Raw genomic sequence first — 18,708 nt, 5'->3', positions numbered from 1 at the left:
CAGGAAAACCTTCTATCATGGAATACTGTAAGATTTAATGCCTGATATTTTGGCATCAAGAAAAAGCGTACTTGAGGAGTTAGACTTTATTCTTGAGCTGGAGTGGAGACACATAAATTAATAATAATATGGTGATAAAAGAAAAAGACCTTGCGGTAGATCAGCAAAGAAACAAATAGTGCAGCCAGTAATTGTAGCGCAGTGGCCTTACAGCTAGCAAAATAAGGTTCTGATCCCAAGAGAGGATGTTTATCATAATTAGCAGCATGATAGTTTCTGACTGTTGTAGAAAAAGATCCTTTAACTAAATCAAGGGGTTGGAACTTGTGCGACTTTAGTCAAACTTGTACTCCTGAAGTGAATACGTTTTTAAGTTACAGCAAAAGGAACAAGTGATGGACGGAATGCTGAGCAATGCAAAAATTCACCCCCAGCCACAAAGATCTGGGATTAATCCATTGTTCTTTTGCTCACCACACCACCCCAGTTTGGGCCCAGACATATGCAAATCAGTCTTGACCCTGTTCCTCATGGGAACAATCCAGCCTGAACGGCCAAGCCAGGCCCTCCCTGGACTGGAAACAAGCATCCTGGGACCAGTTTCAGGGAATCGCACCTCATCAGCCAGGCTAGCTTAAATCCAGTGGCGCCGTGAGCTCGGCACCCACGTCTGGGCATACTCTTCCCACTTAGGGCGACAACAGCAAAAGTAAAAAGTGGTAGACGGAATGCTGAACAGTGCAAACATTCACCACCATTCAGAAAGATCTGGGTTTAATCCATGGTTCTTTTGCTCAACAAGCCACCCCAGTTTGGACCCAGCCATATACAAATCAGTCTTGACCCTGTTCCTAATGGGAACAGTCCAGTCCGAACTGCCAAGCCAGGTCCTCCCTGGACCGGAAACAAGCATACTAGAATCGATTTCGTGGCAACCCTCATCAGCCAGGCTAGCTTGAATCCAGTGGCGCAGTGAGCACAGGACCGACGTCTGGGCATACCCTTCCCACTTAGGGTGACAATAGCAAAAGGAACAAGTGATGGACGGAATGCTGAGCAATGCAAACATTTACTCCCGGTAACAAAGGACTGGGTTTAATCCATCGTTCCTTTGCTCACCACACCACCCCAGTTTGGACCCAGTTTCAGCACTCTGTCCATCATCTCCTTGTGTTAGATTCAAGCTAGCCTGGCTGATGAGGGGTGTTACCCCGAAAACAGTCCCAGGATGCTTGTTTCCGATTCAGAGAAGACCTGTCTTGGCAGTTCGCGCTGGACTGTTCCCATGAGGAGCGGGGTCAAGACTGATTTGCACATGGTTGGGTCTGAACCGGGGCGGCCAATTGAACTAAAGAATGATGATGGATTCAACCCAGATCTGTGACTGAAGTGAGTGTCTGAAAAGTTTCAGCGCTCCAACCATCATTTCCTTGTGTTTAGCTTTTGAGTTACAGCAAGGCATATAACTTGGTTAACATCTTTCTATTTTCTTTAAGCAGAACAGACACAGATGAGGAAGAAACTATCAATTGTTGGGACTACCCATATTCTATGAAAAATCTAGACTTTCTGAATGGTCAACCCAATTGTGTCACCACTAGTCTTTCAGACAAAATCGCTACTGAGCGATTTGTGAATTTAGTTCATGGTCCAGCTGCCCGCTGTTGTGCTTGAGTTGAGCCATTATGTCCACCAGTCAGGGTCAGTGCAACGGAAGGCAGGCCTTAAATGAAGAAAGCACTCAAGTTACAACAATATTACTTAAGTGCCAACTCAGCCATTCACAAAAAAAAACTACCAGAAAGGGTAGGTGAAAAATATTTAAACCCGGGTAACCGATGTGGTGGCCCTTGCAGTGCTAAGGGTAGGTATTGCTTGCTGTTCTATTCATATCTTCCTACAGGAAGGGCTCATATAAATATATCTAATCCACTATTCAAGTGCTCTGAGCTACTGGAGGGCTTTTAATTAGCACTTTACAAAAACTCTACATACATTACATAACATACAGTATTTCTCACATTCATCACTTGATTCATTTTTAGCGCAATCAACGATGACCAAACTGCTTACATAGTGGACATGATCAGTATTCATCTAGAGGGAGCCCCAGTCATGGCACAAGCCATACTTGAGTTCTCTGGGAACATCCAAACAATTTTGCAGGAAAATCTATTAGGTGCATCATTCCCATCGGGCTCTAATGACCTTCCACAAGGATGCTATAGATAAGTTATGATGAGATGATACATCTCGCCCATTTTCTGGAATATGGTTCTACATGGGCACCTCTAAGCTAAAGGCCTAAATCTCTTGTGTCAAAGATGTGCTTCATCATCTCCACAGTTCCAAGTCCCCTTGCTGTCACTGACCTAAACTACCTATTACCTTGAGTCCTATCTCTTGGCTTACCTTTATCAATGGTTGATTGGAGTTTGCTTCTGTTTTAATGTAAAGCACCCTAATTATTTTACTTGTGCAGTAAGCACGCATTAAATAAAGCTGGTAGGTAAATAACATGACATTAGTTTATGGGACGATCACCAATTCTAGACTAAGGTTGGAGGTTGCCCAAATCCTCCAGTCCATAGAAGGTCAGCTGCCCAAGCGTTTTACCCACCTACTGCTCTTCTTGGTACAGTATTGCTTATGAAGCACATGGCATTTGCGGTCTACTGGAGCAGGATGGAATCTAGCCCATTTGGCCTTAGTTACCACTGCTCCACTCTTGGGCATCCTGGAGTCTGACCCAGCGTTAAGATTACTTCCCTTACCAGTACAGGAAGAACCTTAGGTTGCCACATTTTGGACGTACAGTAGCAGGGTGTCTAACTCTCTTTCAAGGACATTCCCTGTTCAACTAGTCTTTGGGAACCTCCACCCCAGTCTCCTGACCAACCACATTCATACTTCAACCGACAGGCTGACGAAGCCAGGAGCTCCCTCCTGTAGATACAGGGGCACTCACAGTAAACACCCACCCCCTCCAGGCAGTGTCGCTACACTACCACCTCTGGAGTGAACAGGAATCAGGTGCACACACTGCTTGCACCCTTCTCATCCGGACTGGCGCCATTAACCTGCTAAAGAAAGCATGCATCCACTTGTTCCAGGCGGTCACAGCATACAACATTCAAATATTGTTGGAGATATTGAATGAAGATAATACAGATCTGCAAAGGATCAAAGAAGATTCCCCAGTAATTACAATACTATGGCTTTGTCAGTTAAAGCAGAGCTTTAATATACGTATATGGACGGGCACGCCTCTACTAGTTTCTGCTGTCGTCTTTCTACGCTCCTCAGAATAACAAGTCATGGGACGTTCTATGCACTCCATCTGGGCCCATCCTATCAGTACTGTTGGATATTCAGAGACTCCTAGCAGCCGTAGTGCCATCCTTTTTAAGAATTGGCCTCCAGTCCTTTCGCCTCTTTATCGTAGGGTAGCCTGTAGCACTGGCTGTATTGACTACTTAGCACAACAGTAACATTGCAAAATGAGTTGGGAGGCAAAATTCGGCCCAAGTCGCAAACTAGCTGGAGTTCAAAACACCGATTTACGCCCTGGGCTTTGTACTCCACGCCCTATAGTCTGAGTATCTGGCGAACCTTTGCAAGGAGCCCTGATATGTTTAGCTTCTTCAGCCTGATACTGGTCGATGGTTCTTGTCAGCTAATCAGTCAACGGAACTGTGAAATAACCGTAAACTAATGGTGTTGCCCATTTAGAAGTATTTTGCAAGAAATCATTTAATATGCGAAGTTTTAGTACCCCTAATCTATGGTTCCAGGCCTAGAGCTTTCTTCAGAAGGCAGCATTTTAGAATCTAGGCTTTCAAAGAAACAAAGCCTCATTTCCCATCTGCATTATTTAATATGAGAAGAGAAAACCATAGTTTACACCACTCGCATTTTCAAACTGAATAAAGGCAGCGTCCATGCAATGCAGTTATTGTCTCTGGTACTTAAATCCGCACGAAACAGAGTGAAAGCCAGCACAGCCTATAACAGAATCACTTTTTCAACTCCTTAAGAGAGAAATTGTGACATAAATTAAGTGTATCTAGCATTGTTAAATCCAGTATTACTGCAGCGGCTGCTGCAGGCTCCTTGAGGTTCAGAAGGATGATTTAAAAGCATATAACATTAAAAATGTATTGTCCCTTTGGATTCATCCTTTCCATTTCAGTCAGATGAAGTTCCACCATCTAAATGCTTCTATTTTCTTGTAAAATAAGAACAGTGGCTATTTAATTCTAGCCAACCCTAGTTTGAAACCTTCTTATGAGAATCTTCACCTGTGGTCTTACCGCTGTAGGCGTTCAATTTAAGCATGTATTTATTTATTCATTGGAGATCTTGTCACAGCTTGCAGAACTTCAGTTGTTCGCTGGCTGATACACTACAGGAAGCAGACCCAGTGCAGACGGGCACGTAGTCACGACGCTCTGATGCCAGTCCGGGGAAAAGCAGATGTTGTGGCACAGATTGCAGAAGGCTGTTTGAAGGGCCCATTTGCCATCAGTGCCGGACTGGGAACCTAAAGGAGCCAAGGCAATTTTCTTGGACCGGCCTGTGGGGAAGCGCTTCCTGGCCCCGAGAGGCTGGAAACGCTTGCTTACGGCTTTTGTTACAGAGAGCCCATACTGCAGCACTGCTGCAAAACCAGCCTCCACCGCTGCAAAACCGGCCCCTCCGGGGAAACGCCTGATGCCCTGCACGGGCAGTTAGCAAATGCTACGGCCATTCCTCTTCCTGCTAAGATAATCAAAGAGATCATGAATGCCGAACTGGACAATTTTATGACCACCAATCAAGTTCTTGATCACAGCCAGTTTGGCTTCAGAGCAAGTCACAGTACGGAGTCTGCTCTGCTCAAAACTACAGAGGAAATTCAAGTATCATTGGACAGTGGAGGGTCGGCAGCCTTGGTGCTGTTGGACCTCTCCGCTGCATTTGATACGGTGGATCACTCTCTTTTGATACATCGTTTGAGAGAGATTGGAATAGGAGGTAAAGCCCTTGCCCTGCTGACATCATTCTTATCTGGGAGAACTCGGTCAGTACATCTGGGAAAAATTTCGGTCGCATCTTTCACTCTTCCTTGTGGGGCCCCACAGGGCTCATCGTTGAGCCCTACACTCTTTAATATTTATGTAGCTGAGCTGGCGTCTTTGATTAGATGTTTTAATCTTATGCCGACTTCCTATGCTGATGACACTCAGTTGGTGATTTCTACAGTGAACAAGGATATTGATCACTCTCTTAATCTCCAAAACTGTATGGTGTCCCTTAGTCATTGGATGAGTACTCATTGTTTAAAGCTGAATTCTAATAAAACAGAGGTGATAATGTTCGGAAATCTCTCCCCCCCCATGGTCGCCAGTTTGGTGGCCAGACAGTCTTGGAAGCCCGCCCATGCCGGTGGATAAAGCTAGGAATCTCGGGGCTATTATAGATGGAAAGCTCAACTTTAAAAAACAAGTCTCTACGGTAGTGTCGGCCTCATTTTTGATGATATCAACCATCAGGAAAGTACTGCCATATATATCCAAATCATGCAGAAAATCTCTAGTAACCTCTTTAGTGTTGAATAATCTTGATTACTGCAATAGTTTGTATGTCAAGGTTTAATCAACCTTGCTGAAGAAACTGCAGGCAGTGCAAAATGCAGCCGCAAGACTGATTTTGGATATTCCAAAATTCCAAACATTCAGAACTGCAATCAGAAAGCTTCATTGGCAGAGCCTCTGCATTGCTCATAGAGCATTATACAAACAGGGGCCGAAGTTTCTGGAGGACCTGTTTAGATGGTATACTCCAAACAACCTTATGCAGCCATCTAGCTACAAAAAGATGAACTGGGGTGGAAGAGTTTCACCTTTAATACCATCAAGGAATGGAACTCTCTCCCGCCGTATCTTAGGAAAATCACTCATCATCTAGAATTTAGGAAACAACTGAAGACTTGGTTATTCTAGTAGCAGTTTTTCTCAGCACTGCTATTTTTGAGTCCGCTTAGCGCCAAGACACCTGTGGGTATTCCTGCGCTGTATAAATTCCATTAACATTTGCTAAGTTAGTCCTTGAACTTAGTTCAATGTCTATACATCACAGAGTTATTTTATGGGCCACGTTTCCTGTGCAGTTTGGGGTGGCCAGGAGCCTGCAGAAACACAAAATGCATGTATATTATGTAAAAACAGTGTATATGTTAATGGCTTTTAGGCTGGACTCAATGCAGTCTATATGGCAGAAAACTACTTCAGTTACGTTCTTAATAAAAAAGGGTTTATAAAGGGTACGGCTACTAGGACAGTGTTGCGGCGCTAAGCAGACTAAATTACCCATCGATGCAAATTAAAAGCCTGCTGAAAGGAATAGCCACGTTTTCAAATTTCACCTGAAACAGTGCTGGTCTTTCATGGCTCGTAAATGCTAGAGGAAGGCATTTCAGGCTGTGGCAGCAAGGCTGGAAAAAGTGCCCCCCATCTTTTGCTTTTAATTCGAGGAACTGTGACCAAAATGGCGCCTGAGGACCGAAGGGTTCTTGCCAGATACGCTGGGGGCGGGGCAGTTGTGTAACATGCTCTATGGGTCAAATGGCTGCCTTTAAACTGAATCCTCTCCTTAATCAACGACCAATGAAGCTCCTTAAGAGCGGATACGAGGCCCTCTGGGATCCTTCAGTAGAAGATGAGTAAAGGCATTCTGAACCAACTGAAGTCTCTTCAGCTTGAATGCCGGAAGGCCCCAGTAAAGAGCATTGGCATAATCATGCCATTAGGGACTGAGCGCATGAATTTTTTTTTCTGGGTCTCCAACAGCAGTACAAAACAGAAACTTATTTACGGATTTTAGAAGTCCAATGCACAAGCCCATAAGGACCGCCACCTGGGGTTGAAAAGTAGCAAAACTTTACCCCCAAGTTGCACACAATAGAAGTAGAAGCCATGGTAGGTGAAGTTGCAATATGACTTCTGAGCAGACGTATGGACCCCTTGTTGAGACATAACAGTTCCAAGGGTCGAGGCTGTTACTGGCGTGCGTGTCCTTTTGGAATACGCAGCTTCTCACTGCCTAAGCAGAAAATGTAAAATAGTTTGGCCAGGATTAGGACAGTGATAGGGAAGTCCGGCGGGACTCTCCTGAGGTGCAAAGGGAGTAGTCTCTGAATGTGAAAGCACTGTAATGCGAAAAAGGAAATGCATTCACATAACCCATGCAAACCTGCTCCGCGCCACACAGGAGGATTGAAGATGGTACCACATTTGCTGTTAGCAGGGCATTTCAGATGCCATCTTTTTTTCCACATATATTAAAGAAAAACAAAGAATGGCTTTAAAAAGAGCAAAACAAACAGTCTTACCTCTCTGCCAGTAAGGACGTGTCGTGCCAATTTCACTTTTGCAAAATTTCCCTTTCCTATCGTTTTCAGCAGCCGGTAATTTCCAACATGGGGTTGTTCATCAGTTGTGGACGTGATAGAAGTCCTACATCGTGGAATATTCTGCCTGCTGCTGGACTTGGAAGGAGGGATGTGTGGCTCGGGATACCCATCCACAGATGTATGCTGCAGGAAAAAGGAGAACAGGGCCCTTTAGAACACCTGATGCAAACCAAAGGGCAGCATAACATGGGCGGGAATGCAGTGTATAAAGTAAATGTACATACAGATTAAAGCATCAAAACGCTAGCCAGGTGTGTGGCCACAACCACGCCCATCTTGAATCACTAATATAGTTAATGCATTTGGGCAGCAGGAGGTGCAGGGCGACTGGATGTAACTCAGTACACATACTGTTGTCGTGGTATCGACCACATGTACCCTGGCAGTGTGGAACAAGCTGCAGGCAACAGTACTTGCCCCCAATACCCCCACCTTCATTCCTCACTCTCCCCCATACATTCACCCTCCCCCCCCTGTCGTACAATAAACACAATACAGTGGTGCCTCAGGTCCTCCTTCAATCGTTATCAATTAGAAAAAAGACAAAGATTGGTCATCAATTCCTTGAAAATCAAGAATGATAATTCAAGAAAAGAAAAGAAGAGAAACAAGGAGCGTTATTCAGGCCTGGAGAAGGAGCTCGTTCATGGTTGTTTCCCCTGCAAGCTCAAATTCCACAGGTTTACTGAGCACAGCATAGAGCAGGTTTCCCGAAAGCAGAAAAAGAAACGAATAGAATGGTCTTTACATTTTGTATTTAGCTTGTCAAATTGGCTGTGCCTCAAATGCAGAGGTCAAATGTGTGGCTATATCTTCTGAAAAATTGCTGCTTATTCTTTTAACATGGTTGTCGGTGTATACTTTTGCGCGGTTAGAGGAGTTTTTAAAGTGCATTACACGATAATCTTGCTGGGGTACAGGGAATGTGTAAGGTAAGGCTGTAGGGCGTCAATTTTTGTCACACAAAACACAAATCAAATACCTGAAAATGAATTATACACATTTCAAAATATATCAGCAGTTAGGAAAACAAATAAAAAGCAGATGTATTTATAATTCTTAAGTGTGATGGAAACTATCCCTTGCAAATATTCCTCAGCAAGACTCCAGGTGAAGCTTCCAGTATTTGTGCTGCTTGTTTTTTTTTACTTCATAAAGCAAAGTCAACAGAGAATGTGCTCACTATACATGATCATACTCCGTCATACCACTTGTGTATGACTTTCGCTGATAAATTGAGAAAGACAGATGTGGCCTAATGGGCAGAGCTGCTGACTTTGGGTTTGGAGAATCGGGTTCAAGCTCTGGCATAGGCTCTGGGAAAATCACTTAATTGCCCATATGTAAAATAAAATTACACGACCCTATGTAGTGTAATCTGGTGCTCATGTAAAGTGCTCCAATGCCCCTGGGCAGTGTTTGCACTACAATATATTGTATATGGGTCCAAAATGCACAACTGGGCCTTGTTTTATCAAACATGATATGAGGCCCTACACTAAACTGGTATCAACAGTGAGATTTTTCAGAAGCCTTGTGATTTTAGTGAACAGATGCCACAGGCCAGCAAACCACTCTGAAAAGTGTTCTAGCTTCAGTACCGTAAACCATCCGCCACTTTTATGGGTGGATCAATATCTTTGCCACAGTCCAATAATGACATACTGAAGGTCGCGGTCAGGGTTGTGATATTTATAAGCAATTGCTTTTAAAGAGAAATGCAAACAATTGTACACAATATTTTATTTTGGCGATTGACAGCATTTTGAAAGCATGCCTACTATTACAATAGAAAATCGTCTGCCTCGTGTCCATTAAAGCTTGGTGGGTCGCAAAAGTTTGTTGTTCTAAAAATTGGGCTGTGGTTCTAAAAAGTTTGGGAAGTACTGGCATAGAGAGATTCTAGCTAAGCTGCATTGCTGGGAATGGATGCCAGTTTGCGTATGCAACTAGTAAGGTACAGGTACAGGTAAATATACAGCATGAAAGTGGGTTTTGGACAAAATTGCATGTGCTTTTTAGGTCTCGGGCCTAGCGTCACACTGCGTAAGCAGTGTGGGCGGAGCCCGAGATTTATTGACTTCAACAGTGTGCTTTATTCCGCCTCTCTCTTCCATTGGCTAGCTTCGTAAATGGAGGCTAGCCATTGGAAGAGAGGTGTGTCAATTACTATTTTCCCCGCCTAGATGCGATCCGTGGGCTTTTCCGTCTCTTTTTTTAAGCCCCGCCCCTTTTCTAGTGATGGGCGTTACACCCTCCCTCTTGCCGAGGTCCCAGTCTATTTCTCCTGTAATGTACCCTTTGCTACCTCTTGTATTTTGTTTGCTCACAATTGTCACTTTTGCCTAATGTAACTTAACGTCTGCTTTTGTAACGTGTTCACTCGTCTCATGGATAATTTCTGTTCCTATTGTCAAGCGCTCTGACGCACCGCCTGCAGTGACCTGAAGGGGCCGCCGCGCTGCCCACGGCGACCCGGAAGTGCTTCTCTCCAGGACCCAGATCCAGACCTCTCCCCGAGTATACTCAATAACAGGACAGCACGGTAGCTTGCTGGGGGCGCGAGGACCTCCCATGGTGTCTGCAAGGTACCCGCGCTCTCTGGTCACTGTTGGGGCGGTATACCGGGGTAGGGGCGAGGATAGGAGGGGCGGGGATAGGAGGGGGTGGAGAGGGAGCTACGCCTCTGCTCGAACTGTGCGCTAAAGCCACGGTGGGGTGCAGAGTGCATGCGTGCGGTATCTGCAGTCTGTTTGCATGCCTCTGTCCTGGGCGCGGTTTGTGGAGGGACGGGATCACAGTCATGAGGAGTGCTGTGCTGTGCTGCTCGTGTGCTTTCTCTGCAGCACTCTGCTCATGCTGCTGCCGTGCAACTCATGATCGCGAGAGGAGGGGCTCTGCAGTGGGCTGCACTCGGTCTGCAGCCCTTCTGATCGAGGGATGCTGTGAACTTGTTTGTTACTCTGCCTTCTTGCAGCCCTCCTTACTCTCGCCCCCACCCCCTCCTGCTTGCCTCTCCCTGCAGCGGTCTGTGTGCTGTCATCGGACCTAGCCTCGGTTTTGCCTCCTGAGCCTCCGTTATTTTCTGGTTCTCTCCCTCCTTGCAGTCCTCCTTACTCCCGCCCCCACCCCCCTCCTGCTTGCCTCTCCCTGCAGCGGTCTGTGTGCTGTCATCGGACCTAGCCTCGGTTTTGCCTCCTGAGCCTCCGGTTATTTTCTGGTTCTCTCCCTCCTTGCAGCCCTCCTTACTCCCGCCCTCACCCCTCCTGCTTGCCTCTCCCTGCAGCGGTCTGTGTGCTGTCATCGGACCTAGCCTCGGATTTGCCTCCGGAGTCTCCGGTTATTTTCTGTTACAAAGTTCTTGCAGTTAGGGACTTGTCCGGTTTATCCCTTCTGAAATCAGAAATACAAGACCCAGCATGCAAATAAAAAATCTTGACTGGATAAACAGAGATCACATTCTGCAGAAAGCGGAGTGCAAGCTTGGTCAAGTTGAAACTTTTATCGCTTAATGAGCTCACAAACAAGATTTACTGCCGAGTGGGTGACCACATTGGAGTCCAAGCATACCAGCGTGATAAAAACCCTTGAAGAAAGCAGAAGTCGCTCAAGTAGAAATAATATCAGAATATGCGACATCAGTCCCGGGGTTCCCCAGTGTAAACGTGGAGAACGATGTCAAGGCACTTCTCAGACGCATATTGTCAGAAAATGACAATTTCGATATTTAACTTGTTTTCCTAGCGATTTACCGCTGTGGTCTGATTTTCCCTTTTAAAAAGTTATCGACGGAGCATTTTGTTTTTTCATTCATAATTTAAATATAGCTTACTCCTCGTTTTCGAATTCTATGTCAAACACACCTCGACCACCCGTAAAGACAAAGGCAGGAATCCTGGGGTAGAAAGAGCGTGTGTATGTGTGTGTTGGGGATGTTTGTGTATGTGTTATTGTGTATGTGTGTATATGTGTCTGTTTGAGTGTGTTTGTGTGTATATGTGTGTGTTATTATGTGTGTTTAGATGTGTGTGTTTGAGTGCGTGTGTGTTTGAGAGAGAGAAAGAGGGAGAGAGAGCGAGAGGGATTAGACAATGATTTAATTCTTGTAGTTTAGGGTCCTTCCCCCCCAAGAAGAAGTTTTGCTCCCTTGTGTGTATTAATGAAAGCTAGAGGATCATAATAAAAATAATAAAATCATATGGTATACAGAAACCTGCACAAATGCATAATTAAACACACGACTAAAAGCAATATCATGTAAGATACCACACACTAGACAAAATGAACATTTGAACTAAAACTCCAGACACAAGATCAGGCTAACTGAACAGAAGTAGTCCCCTATCTGACGAGTGCTGCAGGAACTGCAAGGAAACACATCATTCTCTTCACTGAAATGCTGGCGAATCACAGCACGACGCTGGGCGATTTTATACAGGGCTCTCGTAAATGCCTAATAGTTTACTCAAGTTTTTAATACGGTGGAATAGCCTTCTTATGAGAGGTGTCACTTTTTACAGAAAAGGTGCTAATACATATGGATGCAAAGAGATTTTCTTGGAATCATTCAGTGTGGCTATCGTTTAATCCAGGGTTAAAATGAGTGTTTGTGTGATCCATAATGCCCAGCTTAGCCAGTGACCCACGTGCTATTGGTGAGGCAGATCTGTAGTGTTTTCAACCCCTAAAGCCTTTTCTGTAAGTTATTTTATCTTACTCCTACCTTAGATGGGATTTACTCTGTTTTCAATAGTAGGATAAACTTAGTCATGGAAAAATGACTATCACTCAATTTAGTTTACCTGACTGTGAAAGACTGTAGGTCATAATTGTTATGAAGACAGACCCCTATAGATGATACCAAAAGCCTCCAAATATATCCCAATATAATCCTTAAAACAGGTAACTCCCAGACTTTAAAAAAAAAACACACGCAGTATGGCTTATCATCAAAATAAGCTGTGTTTTTGTCATTGTGAGTCCCAGATAATGGAACTCTTTGGATATCATCTGTTTGGAAAGCAATTACTTAAATGTAATCAATGTTTTAAAACTATGAATCAGGGAGTCTGCCTTGAGAAAAGAATGCAGTGGACTGATAGTCTGATGAGTTTTATTTACTCTTCCATTGATGATACTATGTGCGCAGCTCTGTCTGTCTGTGTGTGTGTGTGTGTGTGTGTGCGGCTCTGTCTGTGTGTGTGTGTGTGTGTGTGTGTGTGTGTGTGTGCGTGGCTCTGTCTGTGTGTGTGTGTGTGTGCGTGGCTCTGTGTGTGTGTGTGTGTGTGTGTGTGAATGGCTCAGTCTGTGTGTGTGTGTGCATGGCTCTGTATGTGTGGCTCTTTGTGTGGGTGCAAATGCAATAGGTCTCGCATTTGCGAGCGATTAAGCTATTGGCATTGTAAATGACTGCCATTTATTTATATATTTTAAAAACAAAAACATAAATAAAAAAATGTCATGAGCAATGCCAATAGCTCTAACTTTAACAATCCCGAGACCATTGCATTGTAAATGCTTGTTTTATGTTCCCTTGGCTCAGATGAATGTTTGTGGAAAATAAAGTGAAGGGCACATGTTTGCCCTTATGATGATTCAACAATGAATGCCTTTTTGCTGCCCCCTGCTCGTGGAAGTACTGACCAAGCTGCAATGTCTCATTCATGGGTCTGGAACTAGGTAGGACATTTGCACCTGCGCTGGAAGTATTCCGCTCCACGAGACCTTGTGTCATAAAATTAGGAACAGCCTCCTCCACTTGAAATTAAATGTGTTATTTTAACCACTGGCTACATTGATGATCATTTCTATGGTGTGGCCTTTAGTTCCTTAGGGGAGCAGTGCAAGTCTCCAAGAGCATGCACAGGGGATTTGGTGTCCACATGTGGATGTAGGAAGGTTCCCAAGCATGAAGAGAAGAACTAGGAGAGTGAGCAAGAGAGAGAAAGCAAGAGTAAGCAAATGAGACCCCAAAAGAGAAAGTATGTAAAAGAGGGCAAAAAAGATTCACCAAGAACTCAAATGTTCAATCACAGTCCACAATAGTAAGGTGAATGAGTTTCTTCAGATTTCTTCTTTTTTTTCCATCATCCAATAAAACTGAAATTCTTAATACAGCCAACACGTGTTTCGTCTTAGTCAGTCTTTGACATTCAGACTTCTTCAGGGCCTAGAGTTTCAGTAATCCATAACCATCAGCGTAAATATTTCTTCTCATCTGTCCACAAGCAGCACGTATAAACAATATCTTCATCAGGTATATAACATATGGGTAGTAAGTTCGAACACCTCGTAAATCAGCCAGTAACTGTCAGTATAGCAGGTGAAGTGCTCCAATGTTCAAATTGTCAGTAAGAAATATCGATCCATCAACTGGTATCAGTGGTAACCGGCCATCAGTATTTCCGCGTGCTAGTAGCAGATGAGAAGAATTATTTACGCTGATGGTTATGGATTACTGAATCTTTTTTGCTGGTTTTTAGCCACTTGTTGGCTACTAATGAGAGTCTTGGTAACAGACTCTTGTCCACTTTGAGCACCAATAACATTTGCAATTGGACTTACTTACACACGCTGTGCGCTCCTGTTAAACTGTTACCTTTTGCTGTTTGGTTATGTAAAAGAGGGAGTGTGCTGCTTTATTATTTGTTATTTGTACGTTTATTAGCCAAATTAAGAAGTCATTCGTTTGCGTCGATTAATAATTATAGGTAATCAGTTGCTGATGATGTGCACATTTCCTTTAAAGTAGGATTCACCCACCAAGGTCGCACCATGTGTCTTCTCAAACATCTGGACCCCAGATAAAACACAGCATGGGATATCAACTAAATTAAGGGAAAACAAATGAGGAACACAGATTTCAAATTGCCAGCTATGTTGTCTGCTTGATACCAACGGTCTAATTTTCAGATCCAAAAACAAAGGAGTTAACTTACTGCATGTTAGGCTGAACCACACTTCACACCACCAAAACTTGTTTTAGAATCAACAGGAAGAAAATTAAGTGAGAACAAGCATTTACAATGCAACGGTCTCGCCTTTGCAAAAGTTAGAGCTATTGGCATTGTAAATGACAACATTTTTATTTATGTGTTGGCTTTGAAAACAGATAAATGAAATTGTCATTTACAATGCTAATAGCTTAATCTCTCGCAAATGCAAAACCTATTGCATTTGCACCCACACACAGAGCAACACACAGAGCAACACGCAGAGCCACATGCACCCACACACAGACAGAGCCACACACACAGACAGAGCCACACACACAGAGCCACACACATACAGACAGAACCCCACACACACCCCACACACACAGACAGAACCCCACACACAGACAGAACCCCACACACACAGACAGAACCACACACACACACAGACAGAACCCCACACACACACAGACAGAACCCCACACACACACACAGACAGAACCCCACACAGAGCCAGGCTGCGTCACGTCAGATTACGGGCCAGCGTCCTCGAGTCAATCAACTCTGAGAGACAGCTGGGGACCCCGCCTACACTCCACTGTGCTCCCCAAAAGGACAGTCACCTTGTGATAACAGAGCACAGCACCCCAAACCAGGTCCCGACTCGACCCTATCAGAACCCAGATTACCAAACTGGGCTTAATTTGTATAAAAAAAAATACAGTTGCCCAAAATGTTTGTTAGGAGGCTGCAACTAATTCCCTCACAGTTTGCAATGCCCCCTTCCTTCTAAAGGTAATTTCCCACTTCTCCCCACGGGCACCACCCACTTCTGTATAGAGAGTGTCAAAGCCAGATTGCAGCCAGCAGCCAAAACCAGCAGGCCAGCTTCCCACACAGTGTGAGTGAGTGTGTGTGGGGAGTGGTGCAGGGGGCGGCTAGGGAGAGTTAGACAAATGTTCCCATGGAAAAGTAATTACAATAGGCACACTTGACAATAACTCTGTATGCTCTGCAAAGAGGCCAAGGATTGAAGGGGCACTATTGAGAATCTTTATGGCACAGTGGCTTTTGCTAATAGAGACTCGCACTGCCTTCCCTCATCCTAAACTACAGAGCTCTCAGGCATGCTATCATTACCACTCAGCCACCTCTGGAACTCACTCCGAAACCTAAAGGCGGCTCAGTTTGAAGTGTGTGCTATTGTGCTATACAAGATTCATATGTTAAACAAAAACAAAACTGCTGAAACACATCATCTGGGAAAAGAAATCACTCTCAGGAAAAAGGGGTCCACATACCATGCATTTTGCAGTAAAGCGTGAAAGCATCACCAACTTGAATGAACATAAGGTTTGTTGCACATATTGTTGAGAAAGAAGCCCACTTTCAAAGTTAATTTTTTTTTTTTAAAACCTTTATTGTGCAGAGTCAGCAAACATTTACGGGCCTACAACCACCAGGCCGGCCTCGGCTACGATATGTAGCACAGTAGCAAGTATACGGTAACTCAGTAGTACGTTGATAAGAACAGCAAGTATGTCAAGTTACATTAAAACCAGTGCGACCACTGAGTTACAGGAGGAATTAAGGTTCATTTTTATGATTTTGTAGAATGTAGAGGATCAAATGCTGTATAGTCTAGCAACAAGTACCGAATGGGCATTGCGTAGAACAAAGCAATTAAGCAGCAAACACTTAGGACACCGGTGCTAAGGATTATCAAAAGGATAAACGAAAACGATACTAGTAACACACCAGTCAATACCCATCTCAGGAACGTAGAGCAACCCTAGCACCTCCCGCAGGACCGCGACAAGCGGAAAACAACGAAAGGCACCCCGCTAACCCAGCATAACGATCCAAGGAAGGGAAAAGAAGGAAGGAAGGAAAACACAGAAGAAAAAGAAGAAAAAGGGCCCATAGTAACTAAGGGAAACCAAAACAAGAACCCCAGCCCCCAACCCCCCACCCTGCACCCCTGCAGAGGCTACGGCCCGCCCCCCCCTGGCAGCGTGCCTGTCGCCCTCAAAACGAATACCCGAAATTTAGAGAGAAGACATGATCGGGAAAGGGCCATAGAGTAAGAGTATATAAACCCAAGAACCCCACCCCCCACCCTGCACGTCGAAGAGGCTGCGGCCCTCCCCCCCAACTAACGTGCCTGTCGCCCCAGGAATACCCACATAAGGGAAAAGACGGGGGAAAATCAACACAACCAGACTCCCGCCCCTCCCCACTCGCACAAAGCAGCTCAGGCTCGATCACAAACAGACCAACAGGTCAACAAGCAATGGCGGCATCGTAGTACAGGTCAGCAAAGCGTCCACATCATAATAGGTGACCGGGCATCCGTCGTGCAGTATATAGAGGAAGAGTTCACCCCTGTCCCAACTTGACCCTTCCGTCAATACGTAGCCACTGGAAGTTTGCAATGGAGTACAGCCTCAGACGAACAGGGAGACCAGGCAGCAGAACAGAGTCAATTCCGTGAGAGACCCCAGAAGCAAGGGGCTGAGAAGAGAACTCTTCCAGACATGTAAACACAAAAACAGGGTTCCGGGCCAGTCTCTCAAATTGCGACACATTCGGGGCAACGCAAGGTGGCTGGGTAGTGGAAAAGGTCCATGGAGGCAATCCGCCTGCGTGGCAGCACCAAGCCCCGATGTCACATTCACGCGGCCGGTCGAGTTGGACCCGTAACCAAAACTAGCCAGGGCCCCCCCACGGAACCACCTTTAGACACGTAGCAATTGCACTCAGTGGCGGTAGAGATCCGCTTACGACACCACTCTTTCCCGGATCACCGGAGCCCTCATCCCTCGGCGGGGTGGTAATAGCGTCTAGCCGCCGTCTAAGGTCTCTGGCCCCATCCACCCAAGCAAGACGGAGGGAGCCCAGAGCAGCAATTGTATTGTATTGTATTGTATTTATTATTTGTAATGCGCAACTGTCACCCTAAGGGTATCCTGGCGCCCAACAGGAAGTAGTCAGATGGTACTACAATACACTAGCTGTCAAGACATATAGAACAGCCGCCGGATCTATTAAGTAAAGTCACAGGATTAGACTTTGGCGAATAGCCATGTTTTCAGGCTCTTTCTGAAACCCAGTAGGGTGCCAATTTGTCTGATGTTCTGGGGAAGCTCGTTCCACAGCCTAGAGGCAGAGATGCAAAAGGCTCTGCCTCCCATCCTCGACCTCCTGATCCTGGTAGTAGCTGCCAGACTCTGGCTAGAGGAGCGCAGGGATCTGGAGGGCCTATACCAGGAGAGCCTTTCCTGTAGAGGGATAGGTCCCGTGTTGTGCAGGGCTCTGTACACAATACATAGCAATGAGGTCTCGAACCGTGGGTTCCATCCTGCGTAGCCAGTAGAAACTCTCTCGCACTCTGTGTATCTTCTTCCCCAGCCAGCGTCAGTAGCCCCCACAGCACCACCTAGCCAAAAGGCCGGTATGAGATCCACCAAACGGGGGCCGGAGCCACACTCAGCTGCTACGAGCAATCCGCCATTTCACCTTGCCAGTTCACCGATCACACAGTCTCAGGATGCCGCATGAGAAGCGCGGGCAATATTAGCGCTGTGTGGCACAGAGTCTTAGTAGCAAGGACAGACCCACAAATTGTGCGCAGGAGTGCCGACCTCCACGTCTCCGAGGTCCGAAAACGATGTACAGATCTGCCCCAGATCCGCAAATGCCAGCAACGTTGCGCCCATTCCAAAATGGCGACCCCAGCCCGTCCAGTCGACCCACACACAGCATAGAGAACAAAGGGACAGTCTTACTAGGCCGTGGAATCGAATCTCCAGCGTGTGTGTCCATATCTAGGCAGCGCTTATTCACCACGTCCGTCTGGGTAGGTCCAGTGTCGCCTCCCGCAGCTCCAAGCTATGGGCTTCGTGGCCCGCAAAGCCGCGTCCTCGAGTGGCGTCCGCGGCCGGCATCAGCATCCGGTCCCTCAGCCAGCAGTCGGACACCGCCACGGCACCAGGCAAAAAGGATCAAGGAAAGGGCTGCCGGTCACGGCCAAACACCAGAGTTGCTGCCCGCTAATCCCCGCGACCTCCGACGCCGTGTCAGCTCGGCCCGAGCTTGTGCAATCCGGGGAAGGCAGGATATGAACAGGATTAATGCCATGGCGAGCGGAGCTCGCGGACTAGGCGGCCATCTCGCTCCGCGCTCGGCCACGCCCCCTCAAAGTTTATTTTTAATTTATAAACTGTTGGTGCTAACCACCACCATCCCCCATAAAGCTGTCTCACACACTTTCACACTCACATATTCTCTCTCTTTGTCACTCACTCCTCTGTCTCTTTATCC

The 18,708-nt window shown here is 45.7% G+C and overlaps 1 protein-coding gene across 4 annotated transcripts in view; it reads right to left on the bottom strand.

Annotated features, from left to right (window-relative positions):
* The window catches only part of MARK1 (microtubule affinity regulating kinase 1), a 452,814-nt gene that overhangs the window by 278,995 nt on the left and 155,111 nt on the right, over positions 1–18,708 (bottom strand). For all 4 annotated transcript variants that reach the window (XM_086927926.1, XM_086927925.1, XM_086927927.1 and 1 more), the window contains exon 2: positions 7,373–7,576. In XM_086927926.1, the coding sequence (XP_086784052.1) occupies positions 7,373–7,576 (204 nt within the window). The remainder of the gene's footprint in view (positions 1–7,372; positions 7,577–18,708) is intronic.

This window comes from Lissotriton vulgaris, chromosome 6 (assembly GCF_964263255.1).
Source record: "Lissotriton vulgaris chromosome 6, aLisVul1.2, whole genome shotgun sequence".
Classification (NCBI taxonomy): Eukaryota; Metazoa; Chordata; class Amphibia; order Caudata; family Salamandridae; genus Lissotriton; species Lissotriton vulgaris.
Note: the sequence above shows the minus strand (reverse complement) of the source record. Positions and strands in the feature narration are given on the sequence as shown.